Here is a 19570-nt window from a genome sequence, read left to right as displayed (position 1 = left end):
CTCCCCTATCTATTGTCTCTTGTACATACAAAAATATTAAATCTTCTGTTAATCATTGTATCTACTTTTTTCATTATTTTATCAATAAGCATCCTTAGATTTCATATTTCAAATCTTAAATAATTTTTTATAATATTTATTTTTATCTTAACTTATAATGTAAAAAAAATTTATATATTTAACACTAATTCAAGTTCTCATAAAGATACAAGGGTCCTTGCAGAGTCTATAACATTTCTTATGAAAAATATCCTAGCATTCATTAAAGATTTATCTAGAAGTCCACATTGACTAGTAACACACAACTCTCATCGTTTTTCAACTGAATTTGAGACCGACTTTGACAGATTTATCAAACAAATAACAATAATAGTCATAAACATTTTTGCTTATCATTTCAGTTTTTTTCAACTTATTCTTGTTTCCATTTTTTCATTTCATTCATTGCCTCCCGCTAAACATAACCAAAGGGTTTTTAACGCTCGCTTCTGTATGTCAATTGCCACTTGGGACATTTGATTTCAACCAAGATCAGCTTCCACAGGCCACAAAGTGCTTGATTCCTGCAATAACAGAAGGATCGATATCCAAGTATACTACTTGCTTGTGTAACCCTAGAATTCAAGGAAATAGCAAGATCATTTAGGCTGCAAAAGAGAATACGCAAGCTTCCAATATTTCCACACCGGAAGAAACTGCATGGCTTTCTGAATTTCAAGTGAAAAAGCAATGACAAAGCACAAATAAGGGTCTCCAAGCAACCAACAGCTGATTTAAGCTTGGAGATGCTGGCATAAGTTGATACATATAGCAATGTGTTGATGAGATAAAACTCATTTCCCATCTTTTTTTTTTTTAAGTCTTCAGAAATGTAATTGTACCATAAAAAGAGGTGGTGGCAATCTGATGCCATTGCGTTCAGTTTTTTGGGGAAAAAGGTGCTAGAGAATTAATGACCATCCGTCTCTAGGATACTACAATCTCAAGCACGACTAGCAAAAGTAAATTGACACCAATGGGATGTCAACATCTTCACCATTCTCCTCATCTTCACAAGCCACCACAACATCAATATGCCGCCTGTAAGCAGGTATTTCAACCTTAGCGACCTCTTTCACTAGATCAACCACCTTCCGATCCATCCGATCCTTGTGCCTAGGAAACATACTATTATAGAGTAAAGAAGTTCCACTGGAAATGCTGTAAGCACTCAGCCCTTTGTCCCTGAGCCATTGCAACAGTTGTCGAAGTGTAAAATCACCCTTGATGATCCAGCGATCCCACACTGTCCAGCTCATATCTCTGTACTTGATCGTCTTAGGTGGAACAGACTCAGCAATGGAGAATAAAGGTAGAGCAAGGTTAGCAAATGTGTTTCTGTAGTCGTCCACCTTATGCCCTCCAGCAAGCACTTTGTAAAGCTCGAGGCACACAAAACCAGTCGCCATAGCTGTTGAGGTAGCAATTGCTGGGATGATCCTCCCAGCTATGAACTTGGCCTTCAGTTTATCAACTTCCGGGATGCTATAGTTTCTTGCACGCATGTTAGCTAGCCCAGCTATAAAATCCATATGGTAGTTGATGTCATCATCCTGTACATATTCCAAATGCCCAATAAGTACCTAATCTATGTTGACCAAACATTAAAGTGCAAATCCACAACATTTTCATAAAGTATACTGGTACACAACTTTGGTACTGTGATTACATAGTAAATAAATATACAATAAATTTGTGAAAGTGTTGATGCCAGTGGAAACATTGTTAAATAGTTGAAGCGTGAGATAATAACTGGAACTAAGGAAGCACACAGGTCAAGCCTGATAGGGTGAAGACCTAAGAGTCATTATCCTAGATGGATTTTGTCCCTTATTTGAACTCTCAAATACAGTTAAGATCCATAGCCATAGGATTTAGACAACTTTGTTCATTACCCATCAATGCCTAACGAACCCCCTAACCTTTATCACTGGGGCTGAGACCAAAACAGATCATTCTTAAGCCAAAACCAATACAAACTGAATCCAAATTACTGATAGAACACTAGGAAAAGAGCCGATATAACCAACAATCAAATTGCTCTTAACTTACAGTCTAGGATACTAACTAATTTTCATGGCTTTCATTCTCAAGAGCATCACCATGACATCTCAAAATACACCACCAATCCATCCTCCCTTCAAGTGCTCATGAATGAAGGCCACTTCAGCCACATCTCCTCTTATACCAAAAACTACGCTAACCTCTGCCACCAACAGGACAGCCGCGTGCACTCTCAGGATTCCACAATATAACACATATATATTCTACATAGGTGCTATGCCACACTAAATTTAGTCCAATGCTTTAGGCTGTGAAGGGAGATTTAAGGCCTATTAGCACAGTATCAGGATAAATCATGGTGTCCTGGCGATTGCATGAGGTTGCATACCTCTATCAAATATTGGTGCAGGAAGCATAAGATGATTGAATCTTAATTTTGATAATGGCACTAAATTCAAGTTAAATGTGTGTTAAGCTAACATTGCCGATTTAAGTGTACAGGGAACACAGGTAAAGTCCTAGTTGAGGATAGGCAAAGAACTAAGCCCTAGTTGAGACTAGGCACAAACAAATCCTGATCTGGAGGATCAGGCGGAAGTCTTGACAGAGTCAAGAACACCAGGTGCAAGCCCATGCAATGTCGGAAGACCGGGAAGCATGGCCAAATCTAGTCGTGTACGGTGAGGATGACCAGAGGACGTGATGAAGTTCGAGCGATCTGGAGGACCGAGTCGCAGCAGCAAACCCTGGGGGCCAAGGACAGAGCCGAACAAAAATCCAACAAGTCTAGAGGACTTGGTTGGCATTAAGTATACTCTCCTGAGAGAAGTGGGTCAGGACGCATTCCCAAGGGGAACATTAGGTGTCTGTCTAACCCAAGGTCTCACTGGAGACCTAAAGTTAAGACCAAGAGACAGTTCTAGGAACTGACTCTCCAACCTTACTTTACATATTTTTGGAAGCTAACTTTCAATGCAGATTGGAGAGGTTAAATACTTAGACTCCGGGCTAAGTTATCCGAGGTTCAGATGTTGGAGTCAACTTAAGTGACACTAGAGTCTACTTGAGCCTGGATAACCGCAGCGGAAGTCGAATTATATCAAAAACCCTCCACGTCGGACTAGAATCGACCTGAGTAGGTACTCAAGTCGACTTGAGCATCAGATAGCGCAGCGGAAGGCAAAACTTATCGACAAGCTCCACGTCAGCTTGGAGTCGATTTGAGTAGGGACTCAGAGTCGACCTGAATACGAAGTCAGCGCGAAGAAAGAGGATCGCTGCCTAGTTGAGGTCGACTAGAGTCGACCTGAGCACATTATATAAGCAACCTCGACCAGTGGCTCGATACACGATTTTCTATTCTTCCACGAGCAAACCTTATCGAGCAGGGTTCTCGAATCTAGTGCAACCACTGATCGAGGAGGTTTTCAAATCGCATTCGGATTTTACGAAGTTTTTTTTGTTCGAAATTTTTTTATCTCTCTTCCCGCACTACTAATCCAAGACCTAGTCTTGGAACATTTTCTGCTTTTCCTTTCTGTGTGCTAGATTAATAGCTCACGAGGAAGGATTCAGCACTGCAAGACCACCTCTATTCTCAGGAGAAGACTTCACCTATTGTAAAAGTAGGATAGAGTGTCACCTGAAAACTCAAGTAAAGATGTGGATCATCATTCAGACGGATTCACCATCCCGACTGACAATGATAGACTACCACAAACTTGCGAGCGGTGGGACGCATCAACCCGGAAGAAGATCGAGGCAGATGCAAAGGCGACCCAAACCCTTCAATGCGGCTTGACAAAGGAGGAGCTGAACCGGGTCAGACCTTTTATCAGTGCCAAGGATCTTTGGACGAAGTTGATCGAACTACACGAAGGGACGTCCGATACTAAGGTAAGCCAACGCGATTTGCTACTTAACAAGTTATATAATATTAGGATGATGGACGGGGAGTCAACAAGCGATTTACACGCCCAAATCCAAGATCTACTCAACGGCCTACACACGATCGACCAAAAGGTTGAAAACCACGACATCATCAGGTACGCTCTAAAAGCGTTCCCAAGGAACACTTTATGGGCATCCATGGTGGATGCTTACAAGGTCTCCAGGGACCTTTCCAAGGTAAAGTTGGATGAATTATTTTCTGAATTCGAGCTTCATGAGCAGTCTAATGCCGAAGTGCAGAAGAAAGGTATCGCCCTTCTTACAGGTACTGAAAAAGACAAGAAGGCTAAAAGAAGACTATTGAAGACTCAGAATCCTCAGAATCCGAAACAAACGGCGAGGTGACTTCGAAACTCGTCAACTTAGTCCAGAAGATGTTCCGGAAGAAGCACGGAGTCAAAAGGTCGAAAATCAAAAAAGTAGTAAACAAGACAAATCCGACGACTACTGGCAAATCAGAATTGAGGTGCTACGGGTGCAATCGTAAAGGACATTTCAGAGTCGATTGCCCGAACCAGAGAAAGGACAGGAGAATCAAAAAGAAGGTTCTCAAAGCGACTTGGGACAAATCGTCTTCCGAAGAGTCGGACGAGGAACCGACAACGACTAGCTTCCTCGCACTTCCAGTACGGGACGAACCGATTCAAAGCGACAGCAACTAGAACAGCGACGAAAGCAACGGATCCATATCTGTTTTCGAAGATTCCACCCCCGCTGTAAGTACGAAACGATTATTTTCAATTATTCTTAGTTTGTCAAAAAAGTTAGCTAGATCTAATGCTTTGGTTGAATCACTCCAGGAGGAGTTAGTACTCCTCAAGGAGAAAGTCAACACTGAGCCGTCGACTCAGGCCACCTTAGTTGAGGATTCGACTCAAGTCCAACTCGAAGAAGAAAATACCCAACTAAGGACCCAAGTTGATGAACTCAGACGATCGCTTGAACGATTCACTTCTGGATCTAAGTATCTGAACATGATACTTGGATCTCAGAAAGCTAGATACCATCGATCGAGCATTGGATACAAGGCTAAACATAGGTCATTCATGTCATTAACACACCGAACACAAAAGTTAAATCGATCTAGAATCCAAGTTTAGGTTCCAAAGTCCAATTTGGTTAATCCAATTGGACTGAACCAGTTTTAGGTCCCCAAGGATCAAATTTATTTAATCCGACCCAACAACGGTCACGATCCAAGGGGATCCAAACCAATTGATTGATTGCATGATTAACTTAGTTTTTTTATTTTCTGTAATAGAAAAACATAAGTTAGATAAGGACCAACTATTTGATTAATACTTACCAACCTAGTACTAGGATGGGGCGAGATGATAGTACGTTAGGGAAATTTGGTTCAAGTAATCAAGTAGAGTAAGAAGTACCTTACTTGGTTCGCTTAGCCAGATTGAACTAGCCGAAACTACCTCACCACATCCTAGACTAATTAGACCAGAGTGTCTCCCTAGGCTAACTAAACTTATGATTTCTCAAATCAATTGTCTTAGAACGTGATCGTTATTCTGATAACCAAGAAGACTCATGTGCCTCGCCACTGCTTGGAAACTGATTTTTGAAATGTAAGTTTAGAAAGTCGAAAGGTTAAACTTGAATCTAACTTAAGGTTAATCAAATATAAATACCCAAACAATAATCAAAGATAAAATTGTAAAGTCATCTCACAATACCTATAGAATTAACTGGTTGATAATTTAGATTTGGATGAGATGAATTAGGTAATAATTTTATTTCTCAATCAACCCAACAAACCCAATTAATTTTACCTAATTAATTTTACTTAATTAATTTTTAACTTAATTTTTAATTTAATTAAATTTTTCAAAACAAATTTTTAACTTAATTAAATTTTTCAAAATAATTTTTAACTTAATTAAATTTTTTTCAAAATAAATTTTTAACTTCATAATTTTACTTAATTTTTAAAATTTAATTAAATTATCAAAACATTTTTTTAAAACTTAAATAAATTTTTCAAAATAATTTTTCTTAATTAAATTTTTAAAATAATTTTAACTCTAAATATTTTCAAAATAAATTTTTAACTTAATATTTTCAAAATAATTTTTAACTTAAAAATTTTCAAAATGATTTTTCAAACTTAAAATAACTTTCAAAATAATTTTTAAAATGATTTTTCAAACTTAAAATTACTTTCAAAAATAATCTTTAACTTAAAAACTCAATTCAATCTTAATCTAAGTCTAACTATTAAAACCTAAGTTTTAATTAAATCTGAATTAAATTCAAAATTAAATTGTAAAAAGACAATTCAGGCGACTCAAGTCGACTAGAACGAGTATTCCAATCAACCTTACCTAACCCTAAGAACGGCGCAAATTTTTCCAGTGAAAACGTTGTTCTCTAACTAAAATCGACCTGACTCAAACGTCAGTTGACTCACACCGCTTCCCCAAGTCGGCCTGAACACCTATTCCGGTCGACCTGAGTGCTTTTATAAAACAGACTGCGCAACCCCACAAGGTAAAATCCAAAATTCCACCTTTTATCCCGTTTTTCTATTTTCTCGAGCCGCGTGAAGCCTCCTAGGATGCCAGAGACTTCCTACTACTATCAATATGCCCAAGTAATCCCTAAACCTTTCTATTTGGTTGTGTTTTTAGTTATTTCTATTATTAAAACAATAATTTCCATGTTTAGACGAGCAAAAAGGGGGCGTGAGGCTGGGACCTTTAGATCCCCTAGGTTTCCTACAGAGGAGTTTAGGCATAGGTTTGAGGAGTTATCTTTTATCCCATTGCATTGTAGATATTTAGATAGGGGTTTTTTCATGAGATCATGCATACCCTCTACTGAGGTCATTGAGCATTACCATCTACATAGACTAGTTGATTGTACGACCGCAGCTAACACTACTTTGTGTACCGAGTTGTACAATAACTTAATCCAGATCAACGACCTGACCATATCCACCTGAGTCGGAGAGAGGGACATCACCATTACCCCTTCCATGATTAATACGTTTGTAGGATTCCACCCTTCCCAGTCCACCTTTCTGTGTTATCCACCTGGGGATCTACCCTTTGGAGATCCCTACTCCCATATCACCTTAGACTCCATGCATGCATACTTTTATCACGAGGATCAAGTTCCTGGTTTACTTTTGTTTCCATCTGGCAGACTTAGGATACAGGATTCTGTCCTGTATAGAGTCATTGTAAACTGCATTCTGCCACTCACTGGACCTCACCCCGATGAGACTCTTTCATTCATTTCTCTTATATGCATTTATACATAAATTAGATATAGATTTAGGTCTACTCATTTTTCATACCATCATTTATGCATCATCTGTTGTCACTAGTAGGAGTGCCCACATGCCCTATTGTCACATTTTGACTGGGCTATTAGGTACACTAGGAGTTGATACCACTGCTGGTGATATCTTACCTCCTGGTGACTTTGACTGTATAGGATCTAGGAACCTTTCACTAGGTGGTGTTCAGATAGATAATGAGGGGATATTATCCTGGAGGCATCCACCTCAGCCACCACCTCAGCTTTACCCCCAGCCCCAACCCCAGCCAGCAGCCGAGGATATAGATCTTGACGTTGAGTTAGAGGAGCTGCTCGGCCTACTTGCTCTACCTCCTCCACTTACTACTGATCAGAGACTGACCCGCATGGAGGAGACTCTACATAGCTTCCAGCAGACAATGATAGGTCAACTAGATAGTCAGGATGCTAGCATAGCAGAGATATTGCAGCTAGTAGAGTTATGGGGCATCCACCACCACCACCACCACAGTAGATTGTTTTTATTGTACTTGAACTTGACTTAGATTTGACCTACACTTATTAGAACATTTTGTTTCAGCATGTATAGTTATGTTGTTATTATTATAGCTCAAGTTCTGTTTATCTTTATTTGTTTACCTTAATGCAACCACAGTTAGGACTTTGCTTGGTAGACTAGTAAATGAAAGTTTTCAAAGTCACATTTCTTTTGTTTTTAAATCTATTATTAAATAATTTTTCAAAATGTTTTAAAATTTTTATTTTTTATTTTAAAAAAAAACAATTTTCAAACTTTTATGTTGTTTTCAAAAGTAAGAAATTGTTGTTTTAGCCTTAGACTAGAATCAATTCCCTAAAAAGCATATACCTATAGATCTAAGTGGACATCTCATAAAGCATACTAGATACCTTGCTTGTGTTTGTAAAACATAGACTGGTGTGAAATGTATAGGATTCTAACCTAAGTACAAGATGCTTAAATCAGTACATCGAATCTTATTTAGGCTTTAAATTACAATGATCAAGTTAAGTGTCCCTTGTTGTGAGAAGTAGGGGTAGACATGTCTTTTTCCTCTTATGTTATTAGGGTTATGCTGGTTATATAAACCTAGTACATGTATTTTTTTTGATACTTTTTTATTAAGATAGTTTTAACATGGTATCAGAGTCAGGTTATCTAAAATCCTAATTTTTTCTCCTCTGCCATGCCGCCACCCATCAACCTTTTTCTGTTCCTCGTGCTTCGCTGTTGGATATCCCGGCGAAGTTCTTTTTCCTTGTCTCGCTTCGTTCGGCGCCACAGAGGGACGACTGGAGAAACTTCTGATCGCAGTCATCGCTTATGTTGTCTGCCGCCGCGCCTTGCTCGCCACCTTGGTCACCAGCTACTTCCCGGCACCTTCCCGCCAGTGGATTTCCTCGCCGTCTACTTCGTCCGGGCCTCGCTCGCCGCCTCCACGTTGCTGCTCGCTCCATCACTCGTCGTGAGAAGGGAAGAAGCACTCGGTCTAATCGCTACCTCTGTGTGGAACCCTAGCGTGAGAAGCAGCGATCTTTCTTCTTCTCCTCTCTGCTCGGAGCAACCGTCGGTAGCGTGAGCACTGCCGACTCTTTCCCTTCTTCTTCCTCCTCGCGGAACACAGTCTTCTTCATTGTGGTTCCTGCGACGACACTCCTCGTTTTCGAGAGCACACCGCCAGTGAGCGCCATCTAGGTTGCGATCGAAGCCCCAACCGCGCCTCTCTGCTCACTGCATCCCTGTGATAACCCCAACCGCGCCTCTCTGCTTGCTGCGTCCCTGTGATTGCTTCTCTGATAAGTCTCTGTTGATCCGGCGGAATTCCCTCTGCCGCCTGCTCAACCCCTTTGTCGCATGCTCAACCCCTCCGTCGCCTACTCAGAAGTTGAGGAACCCATGTACCACAGAAGCATTTTCCTACAGAAGCATTTTCTCTAATTTTTCTAGATTTCTTCTACAGAAGCTTTTTTTTTCCAAAAAAAAAATCTGTAGCCACAATTATGACGGACACCACTGGAGAAACTTCGAGTATTTCTATAGATCCCATGGCTTCTTCTGGACAGGTACAACCGTTTTTCACAATGTCAAGAACTAGAGGATCCGATCTGCAGATAACCTCGGAGAAATTGACAGAGACAAATTATGCATCTTGGACAATTGCTGTTGAACTTTATGTTGAAGGTCATGATAAACTTGATGTTCTTCATGGTACTAAAGTGAAACCAGATGAAAAGGACCCAAACTTTCGTATTTGGAGGCGTGATAATATTCAATTGATGACTTGGATACTCAATTCCGTCAGTTCTGACATCAAACAAGTCATTCTTCATAACAAAACAGCTTTTGATATGTGGAAGACACTGGAGCAAATATACGGACACAAGCATGACATGTTACGTACATATCAGCTAAGTAGTCAAATCATTAAACTTGTCCAAGGTTCTATGTCTGTCACCAATTATTTTGCTGCTTTGAAGGGGTTATGGGATGAGTTTGACTATTACAGGATAGAAGATTGGATTTCCACTGATGATCACCAGAGATATCTAAAGCTTCTAGAGAAGGACGGAATTATTAAGTTTCTAGATGGGCTTAATGCAGAGTTTGAGAGTTTAAAAGGACATATTCTTAGTCTTGATCCTACTCCCTCTCTAGAACAAGTTTACTACAAAGTTCTCAGTGAGGAGGGCAGGAAAAAGATCATGAGCAACAAGGGTATTTCTGCTATCAGCAATCCAATTGGGGAGACTTCTGCTCTTAGTCAGTTCTACAAACAAGTCCAAGCCTGGGGGAACTAGAGGAAGAGGTGATAAATTTTGTCGACACTGCAAGAGGACTAATCATGATTCAGATTTTTATTGGGAGAAATATCCGGAGAAGAAACCTGACAAATTCAAACATGGTGACAAGAAGGCCCCTAGTCGTGCAAATGTTGTTGTCAAGAAATTAGTAGAGGGGGAGACTGCTGGTTCCTCTGTGTCTTCTGTTGGGTTGTCCTCTACTGACATTGCCAACCTTCAGCACCTTCTCTCGCGGCTTCAGGCTTCATCTTCTGCCTCTACCCCTCCATCTCAAGCGCATACAGGTATCCGTGGCTTGGGATTGAGTGTTGCTGGTTCGAGCTCTTATAGCCCTTGGGTCATTGACTCAGGAACTACATATCATATGACAAATGTTGCTAACTCCTTCATTTCCTACTATTTGTCCTCTGGGCAAGATAAAGTGACCATTGCAAATGGAACCAAGGCCACTGTTGCTGGCAAAGGTTCCATACAACTGGCAGATCATTTTATCCTACCCTCTGCTCTTCATGTTCCTTCTATTTCTATTAATTTACTTTCTGTTAGCAGCATTACAAAACAACTTCACTGCTCAGTAACCTTTTTTCCTGATCATTGTGTCTTCCAGAATCTCGAAACCAAGCAAATGATTGGGACTGGCCGTGAAGTAGGAGGTCTTTATTACTATCAGCTTGGAACAGCCTCTGCTCTGAAGTCTACAGCACAGTGTTTGGAGAATAAACATCAAGAAATCCTCTTATGGCATTCCCGGTTGGGACATTTATCCTTTAGGTCTTTGAAAGTCTTATTTCCTAATCTTTTCTCATCAATTTCTTTTGAGTCACTTCAGTATGAAGTTTGTCAGTTATCAAAATATTGTAGAACTCAATTTTCTGAGTCCATAAATAAAAGTTCTTCTCCATTTGATCTTGTTCATTCTAATGTGTAGGGACCCTCTCCTGTGACTTCTTTGGATGGCTATCGATACTTTCTCTCCTTTATTGATGATTACACCCACTGTACATGGCTTTATTTGATGAAAAGCAGGGATGAAGTTCCTCGACTCATTCAAACTTTTTGTCGAATGGTAGAAACTCAATTTCATACAAAAGTAAAGACTTTACGTTCTGATAATGCCCGTGAGTACTTTGCACAGTCTCTCAATACTTTCCTTGAGGATTCAGGAATTCTTCATGAGTCATCTTGTCCCTACACACCACAACAGAATGGAGTGACTGAAAGAAAGAATCGTCATATTCTTGAAACAGCTCGTGCACTATTATTTCAACACCACTTACCCAAATATTTTTGAACTGATGCTGTCCTTGCCGCTGCCTATATCATCAATAGATTGTCATCCAAAGGTCTCGGGTATCGGTGCCCTCTCACTATTCTTCGTCCTGGCACCACGTTGTTCTCCCTTACACCTCAAGTTTTTGGTTCTCTCTGCTTTATTCATGTTCTTGGTCCCATGTCCTCAAAACTTGATCCTCATTCTATACGAGGAGTTTTTCTAGGATATTCCACTTGCCAGAAAGGCTATAAGTGCTTTGATCCTATTACTAGGACGAGATATGTCTTGAAGGATATTACCTTTTTTGTGTTTGAGTCTTATTATTCTCTTCAACCTCATCTTCAGGGGGAGAATATTATTTCTTCTGTATCTCCTTGTGTACCTCAAGTGGTCCCATCTCCTACCTCTTCTGTGTCTCCTTGTGTATCTCAAGTGGTCCCATCTTCTATTTCACTGGATGCCATGGAAAATACATTATTGGGCTCGCAGTCTTCACAGGAAATTATCACTTACAAGCGACGAAGACACAAGCAAGGACCTACTACTGATCGGCTAGCCGAATCAGATGCTTTGGCTCTAGATTCCTTGGAGCAGTCATTAAATATGAATGAGTTGAACCTTCTTGTTGTAGTTAGGAAGGGGGTCAGGTCATGTACTCAACATCTTATCTCTAATCACGTTTCTTACTCTCATTTATCTTCTTCATATAATGCCTTTGTTTCACAGTTATCAAACCATGCTATACGTTCTTCTTATTATGAAGCTGTAAAGGATGCTAGATGGCTGGAAGCAATGAATGAAGATATAGAGGCTCTTAATAGGAATGGTACTTGAGAATTAGTTGATCCTCTAAAGGGGAAGAACTTAGTTGATTCTAAATGGATCTATGCTATCAAGTATAATTCAGAGGGTGAAGTGATCAGATATAAAGCCAGACTTGTTGCCAAGGGATTCACTCAAACATATGGGATGGATTACTTGGAGACTTTTGCTCCAATTGCAAAACTGAATTTGATCAAAGTAATTATTTCTCTTGCTGCTCAATATGATTGGCCTCTATTTCAACTAGATGTTAAAAATGCTTTTTTAAATGGTGATCTTCATAAAGAAGTCTACATATTACCACCTCTTGGAATCGAAACAAAAGGAAAAATTTGCAAACTAAAAAAAACTTTGTATGGGCGTAAACAATCTCCCAGAGCATGGTTTGATAGGTTTTGCAAAGTCATGATATTGTTTGGCTTTAAACAAGGAAATGTTGATCATACACTTTTTGTAAAAAAGAAAGAAGGGCAGAACTACCATTCTCTTGATTTATGTTGATGACATGATAGTTACAGGTAATGACGAAGCTGAAATCCAGGCTCTCAAGTCCAAGTTAACATCAGAATTTGAAATTAAAGATCATAGACTATTGAAGTACTTCCTTGGTATTGAAGTTGCTCGGTCTCAAGAAGGAATTTATATGTGTCAGAGAAAGTATGTGTTGGATTTACTTAAGGAGACAGGGAAGTTGGGTTGTTGACCAACATCTACTCCTATAGAAGTGAATCATGATCTTACTAGTTCTAATGGGGAAGATCTTACAAGTCTGGAAAAGAGAACGTATCAAAGGTTGATCAGAAAATTATTATATTTGTCTATGACTAGGCCTGACATCACATATGATGTTAGTATGGTGAGCCAGTACATGCATGCTCCTAAAACTGTCCATATGAAGGCGGTTGACAGAATTTTAAGGTACTTAAAGTCATGTCCCAGAAAAGGCTTACTGTTCAAAGGAGGTGGGAATCTGAAAGTGGAATGTTATTCTAATGCAGATTGGGCTGGTTCTCGAGATGATAGAAGGTCCACTTCTGGCTATTGCACTTTTTTGGGAGGAAACCTGGTAACTTGGAGAAGTAAGAAATAAAATATTTGTGCATGGTCCAGTGCTAGAATATCGAGCCATGGCACATGGTCTTGCAGAAATATTGTAGTTGTGTTTTTTGTTGAAAGACATGAGCTTAAAAGCAGAATTACCTCTCAAGTTATATTGTGACAACAAGACTGCAATCAATATTGCAAATAATCCAATACAACATGATCGGACTAAACACATTGAGATTGATCGTCATTTTATTCGGGAGAGACTTGATTTTGGAGAGCTATGTTTACCTTATGTCAAATCTGAGGACCAACTTGCTGATATGTTTACGAAGGTTATACCCCAAGCTATGTTTAATTCTGTTCTTAACAAGTTGAACATGTTTGATATATATGTTCAACTTGAGGGGGAGTGTTGTGAGAAGTAGGGGTAGACATGTCTTTTTCCTCTTATGTTATTAGGGTTATGCTGGTTATATAAGCCTAGTACATGTATTCTTTTTGATACTTTTTGATTAAGATAGTTTTAACATCCCTAAACCTAAAAGTTTAATGGGATGATACACTTAAACTTGACTAATTGGGTCAAGCTGTTACTTTCTAGTAGTTAGCTAAAACCCAAGTTGGATACTCGCCCCACAGATACAATTTTTTTTATCTAACTATTTTACCTATTAAAAGCTTGGACTCAAAACCCTTAGGTTACATTTTGATTATGTCAAAGGGGGAGAAATTTATGAGTTTCAAGTTTTTTTATAAAGTAAAACTTCAGTATTCAAAAGATTTTTTAAAAAGTTTTTTCAAAGTTCAAATACAAATATTTTTCAAGGCTAAAGTGAAAAAGTTTTTCTTAAAAAGCCTAAGACTTCAAAACATTTTCTTTAAAAGCTTAAGATTTCAAAATGTTTTCAAGTTAAAAATTTTTAACTTAGATATTTTCCAAGAACTTGAAAAATATGTTTTGAAAGTTAAGTAATTTTTGAACTTAAGTTTAAATTTTCTATTCTTTAAAAAAGTTCAAAATTTTCAAAAGTTCTCAAAATTTAAAATTTTATTTTAAGGACTTGGATAATTTTGCTGAGTTTGTTTAAGCTAAGCAATATCATGTTCAGGGGTAGAGAACTGGAAAAACTATATTTTTCAAAAAGCTGCTTGTTTTTAACTAAGTATAAATTCAGAAGAGCTCTGAAGCAGGGGGAATTTGAGTGACACTTGCACTTTCATGCATAACATACTTGTTGAAATCTTTTCTGTTATGAAGTTATCTGTTATCTGTTATAAAGTTATTATTTTTTAACTTAACTTGAAACTTGAGTTGCCATAATAAAAAAGGAGGAGATTGTTGGTGTGGGAAGTACCAAATGATCGAACCTTAGTTTTGATAATGACACTAAGTTCAAATTAAGTGTATGTTGGGAGCACAGGTAAAGTCCTAGTTGAGGCTAGGCAAATGACTAAGTCCTAATTGAGGCTAGGCAAAGGACTAAGCCCTAGTTGAGACTAGGAACAGACAAGTCCTGATTTGGAGGATCAGACGGAAGTCTTGGCAAAGTCAAGAGCACTAGGTGCAAGCCCATGCAGTGTTGGAGGATCGAGAAGCATGGCCAAATCTAGTCGTGTACGGTCAGGATGACCAGAGAACGTGGTGAAGACTGGGCGGTCTGGAGGACTGAGTCGCAGCAGCAAACCCTGGAGACCAAGGACAGAGCCGAACAAAAGTCTAACAAATCTGAACTTGATTGGCATCAGGTATACTCTTCTGAGAGGTGTGGGTCAGGATGTGTTTCCGAGGGGAATATTAGACGTCGATCTAACCCAAGGTCTCACTGGAGACCTAAAGTTAAGACCAAGAAACAGTTCTAGGAACTGACTCTCAAACCTTACTTTACATATTTTTGGAAGCTAACTTTCAATGCAAGTTGGAGAGGTTAAGTACTTAAACTCCGAACTAAGTTATCCGAGGTTCAGATGTTGGAGTCGACTTGAGTGACACTAAAGTCGACCTGAGCCTGGATAACCACAACGGAAGTCGAAGTATATCAAAAACCCTCCACGTCGAACTGGAGTCGACATGAGTAGGTACTCAAGTCGACCTGAGCACTAGATAGCACAGCGGAAGGCAAAGCTTATCGGCAAGCTCCACGTCAGCTTGGAGTCAACCTGAGTAGGGACTCGAGTCACCTGAAGGCGAAGTCAGCGCGGAAAAAGAGGATCGCTGCCTAGTTGGGATCGACCTGAGATCGGCTAGAATCGACCTGAGCACATTATATAAGCAACCTCGACCAGTGGCTCGGTACACGATTTTCTATTCTTCCACGAGCAAACCCTGTAGAGATGACGACGCCCTGAGCACCAGCAGCAACCATAAAGTCATCGTAACACCAGAATCGCACACATACGAAGATCAGGGACTTCCTGCACTTGGGTAAAAAGTTCTTTTATTTAAATTGTACATCCTATAAAATATATTGGTTTTGTCGTAATAATTTTGTAATCGTTCAACTTGTTTCCATAAGAGAACAAGTTTACTAGTGGATTGTCCGTCGGAAACGGTCAAAGACCGTGGGTCTTGGAGTAGCAACCTTCGATTGTGAACCAAGTAAAAAAAGCTTGCGTCCATTATCCTTTCTATTTATTTTAAGTCTTCCGCTATCGCACTCGTGTTTTACGCAATCAAACGAATTTCAAAAACCATGTGAAAAACGCTAAAGCTATTCACCCCCCCCCCCCCCTTCTAGCACTTTACTCGATCCTACATCAAATACGTCATGAGAGGAGGTAAAGTTTACAAATAGAAAAGCATATTGTTGCTAGAAATAAATAATGTGGAACATTTTATATAGACCTCAGGCTCAGAAGACATGGAAAATTAGTCTAGATTAGTAAAACTAAAGCCAAGAAGAATAAAAATTTGGATAGAAGCTGGACCAGTTAATTTTCTCACACCAATGTATATTAGGAAATTGATTCCTACTGAGTACAAGTGGGATTAAGTTCAAGGGACCAATTGACAAACATAAAGAAGATACTTGAAGGTATGATTTTATTCCATTATACCTTATAATTCTTATTGCTCAATTTAGGAAGAGAGATTTAGCAAAACAATGAGCATTTATTATAAGGGGAATGCTTAAGTAACCAATACCGACTTATCGTTGGATATAGTGGAGTTTTAAGAACAATAACATTAGATGATCTAAGATAGAATGATGGAAAAAAAGTGTTAGTATTGATGTTATGTTGATTATAATGACAAATAAGACCGAGAAAGTAGCTAGATTCATTATTGGAGAGTCTAAAGAGGTAAAACATATAAGAAGAGTTTAGTGGTGATAAGAAAATGTACAATAGCTCTTAGTATAAGGAAGTAATGTTTAACAGTATAATAAAAGTGAAGATAATTTTAGTAGTTTAAAGTAGCTAAAATTGGGACAGAAAAATTATAAGAGCAACCCCACATGGATGTAAGAAGTGAAATTATGTAATGAAGGAAAGCCTCAAGGAACAGAAAACAGTAATTCATGTGAAAAGGAAACATTGGGAATAGTCATTTTGTAAGGGGATGAGAAAATTTTCCTTAACTGACAGGATCACACAACGAGGCTAGAAATCAATAACCAATCTAAACACACTGTATATTTTACTACCTGATGCTCCTGAATGAGAGACCCAAAGTCTTGAAAACCATTGTTAGATCAAATCAGATTAAACTCGACCTTCTTCCCAACCAAAACTTAAACAAGAGAAGAATGACGTAAACCACAGAGATCTAGCTACACACACTCTTATTCTCTTACTAAGGATGTCATCACTGAACACCATCTCTTTGCTAAATTGTTCATAATATAACTCCTTGTTCCTACTTTGGAAGTGAAATTTTGAGAGAGCATATCATGAACATCAAGCAAAGAGAAGTGGAACCACAAAGTAAATCCAAAAAAGAATCAGGGTTCATACTTTTGATACCACCGAGGATGATATCAAGGACCTTCTGAAAAATATGAGAAAGGAACCAAAATAACTGATCATATTTTTTAGAAATATATAAAGAGAAATACTACCTTTTCAAACTGAATTGGGTTCATACGAAATTCTGTGGGCAGCTTCTTGGAACATTCTTCAAGCTTTGCAATAAGGTCATTGATCACCGCAGAATCATCGATGGAAGCAGTCGACAGGCTAGTAGCTTTTGCATCAGTTACAATTTTAACGTCTGTCTTAGGCTGAAATTCAGGGACTATAACTTTATTAACGGCATCAGCTATCTTCTTTGGGTATATGGCCCAATCAGGAACAGGAATTCCAAATGTTTCAGCTCTAAGAATAGAAGCAGCCATAATAAATTGAATATGACTGGGGTCACTAGCAGAGAACAGCAACGGTCGTGGAAATCGTTTAGGAGCAGACCAGAAAGGTGCACCAGTGCTCGTAACCGAATCCTCAGGGAAAGTAAATGTTAACTGCTTCATACGATTGGAGAAGTAATCTTCAAATCTGAAAATATACTTTTGTTTCTAAAATAACCTATAAACATAAGAGAAAAATAGAAGAAATGCAATAATACTGATGCTGCCCCTGAACTAGTATTCTTAGAGTGACAATAGACAGCAAAAACATTAAGTAGGCTTAATTAAAAGCATGTTAACAACACAAAGTAACAATAAAACATGTAAAAGAAAGGTTTCCTTCTTATAACATGCCAGACAGTCAGATCTGATTCCCCAAAATGAGAAAAACTGTAAGACACACAAGAAATTGAAACATATCCTTAAAAAAATGCATGCAAAAGTATTAAGCCATTGAAATGAAATAAATAAATTCAAAAAATATCCAAAACTGCTGGAAACAATGACTCAAAAATGGAAAAAGGGAACAAACTTGAAGAAAAACAACGTCAGAAAATTGTCTTGAGAACATAAGAGAATGATACTCACCTTAGACGTGCCCAACTAACACAATCTTGGAATGACTCACATCTATCCTTGTCAAGGCATTCAAGAACACGTTCAAGAAGATCCCTAGCCTGTGCATCTCCAGCATTTCTCATAGAAGAAGCATACGCATCAGGATTAGATAGGAATGTATTCACTTCATTTGGTGTTTTCTCAAGAAGACCATCAAATTCAGATCTAGCCCATGTTAGACAGTGATCAATGTTATGGGGGAATGAGTGAACAGTGCACATGGGTGCCTGCTTCTCAGGTGGATCTCTAGAGGCTCCATAGTTCTCGGTCAAGTGAGGAATGACCATCTGTGTATTGCATTTGGCACCTAACGTTCCAGATTCTAGAAGAGGCTTTTGGAAATATAGACACCGACCATCAATATACATTCTTGCTGTTACATTGTCGAGTGCATTAATAACGGTGTCTATGCTTTCCCAAAATGCATCATCAAACACATTTTCAGTCTCAGGGCTTGCACGGTTTTGGAGAGCCTCAATATAAAGTTTGGGATTGATTAATGCGGCAGCTGTGGCTGCTACAGTAGATTTTGCTTGCCCAATATTCCAATCGCGGAAGAGAAACTGACGACTGAGATTACTCTTCTCAATTACATCATCATCAGTTATAGTGAGCTTTCCCTCCGGACTGCAACAAACACCCATTAATGCTAGATTCTTTAAGAATTCACACCCCAAGGCACCAGACCCAACAATAAATATTTTGGCATCTTCCAGTTTCTTTTGAAGTTTGGACCCAAACACAGAGATCTGAGCATCATATCTGTGATTCAGTGGCTTAAAATAACTAGGTTCCAACGGTTCCACAGGGAGGGATTCAAGTGAATCAAAGTAAAAAAACTGTCAAAGATGAGAAAAACATATATTAGGTACATTGTCAGACTTCTAATACTAGGTTAGGTCGCACAATAAGTGAAAATAGTTGCAAACCATAAAGCACATATACCATCAATAAAATAAATGTACCAATAAAAACCATGCTTCACCTGAAAAAGTGGATGGAATTTTCCAGAACAAGCCTTCACAACCTCTTGTCCAACAATACCACCAAAAATTGCAGCCATCGGATTCAAAGTTGCCCGGGAACCATAAGAAAAGTGCTGCAAAATTTTCCTATCAAACTCTTCAATCTTATGATCGCCCATGCTTTCATTCATGTTGATAGCAAAAGCTGTCAGCTGCTGAGCATCGTCCTCTGATCCAGCTAGAGGAAATCGTCCCATCTCATGCCTAAATCTATCCAATGCTGTAAAATCTGAAAACTAAATGTGAAAGACTTTATTATCTGCTCTTTATCGAGTTAAGCCCCTATTTATACATTACTATAGGGACCTATTCTACACGAATTATTCTATAAAAAAGAAACAGAATATAATAGA

General features: G+C 38.7%; 1 protein-coding gene and 1 pseudogene across 1 annotated transcript; one reads left to right on the top strand and one right to left on the bottom strand.

Moving 5' to 3' along the window:
• Positions 1-217: 217 nt before the first annotated feature.
• Positions 218-19439, bottom strand: LOC141842902 (ubiquitin-activating enzyme E1 2-like). The gene is made up of 4 exons (XM_074730887.1): positions 19178-19439; positions 18163-19031; positions 17290-17722; positions 218-1592 (listed from the first exon to the last, which is right to left on the bottom strand). Exons 1-4 carry the CDS (start codon positions 19412-19414, stop codon positions 993-995), a joined length of 2139 nt encoding a protein of 712 aa, XP_074586988.1. The 5' UTR covers positions 19415-19439; the 3' UTR covers positions 218-992.
• LOC141842911 (uncharacterized) lies at positions 9733-10620 on the top strand (annotated as a pseudogene).
• Positions 19440-19570: the final 131 nt, after the last annotated feature.

This window comes from Curcuma longa, chromosome 12, assembly GCF_044706935.1.
Source record: "Curcuma longa cultivar G26 ecotype Majalengka, Jawa Barat chromosome 12, ITB_CL_G26_1.1, whole genome shotgun sequence".
Classification (NCBI taxonomy): domain Eukaryota; kingdom Viridiplantae; phylum Streptophyta; class Magnoliopsida; order Zingiberales; family Zingiberaceae; genus Curcuma; species Curcuma longa.
Note: the sequence above shows the minus strand (reverse complement) of the source record. Positions and strands in the feature narration are given on the sequence as shown.

What these genes read in the sequence shown, in the direction of transcription:
- LOC141842902 (XM_074730887.1), bottom strand. Translation starts at nt 19,414, where the DNA reads ATGGGACGATTTCCTCTAGCTGGATCAGAGGACGATGCTCAGCAGCTG. An exon ending in AATTCCATCCACTTTTTCAG is followed by an intron (nt 19,032 to 19,177) that starts GTGAAGCATGGT and finishes CATCTTTGACAG; the next exon opens with TTTTTTTACTTTGATTCACT. An exon ending in ACCCAATTCAGTTTGAAAAG is followed by an intron (nt 1,593 to 17,289) that starts GTAGTATTTCTC and finishes GAATATGTACAG; the next exon opens with GATGATGACATCAACTACCA.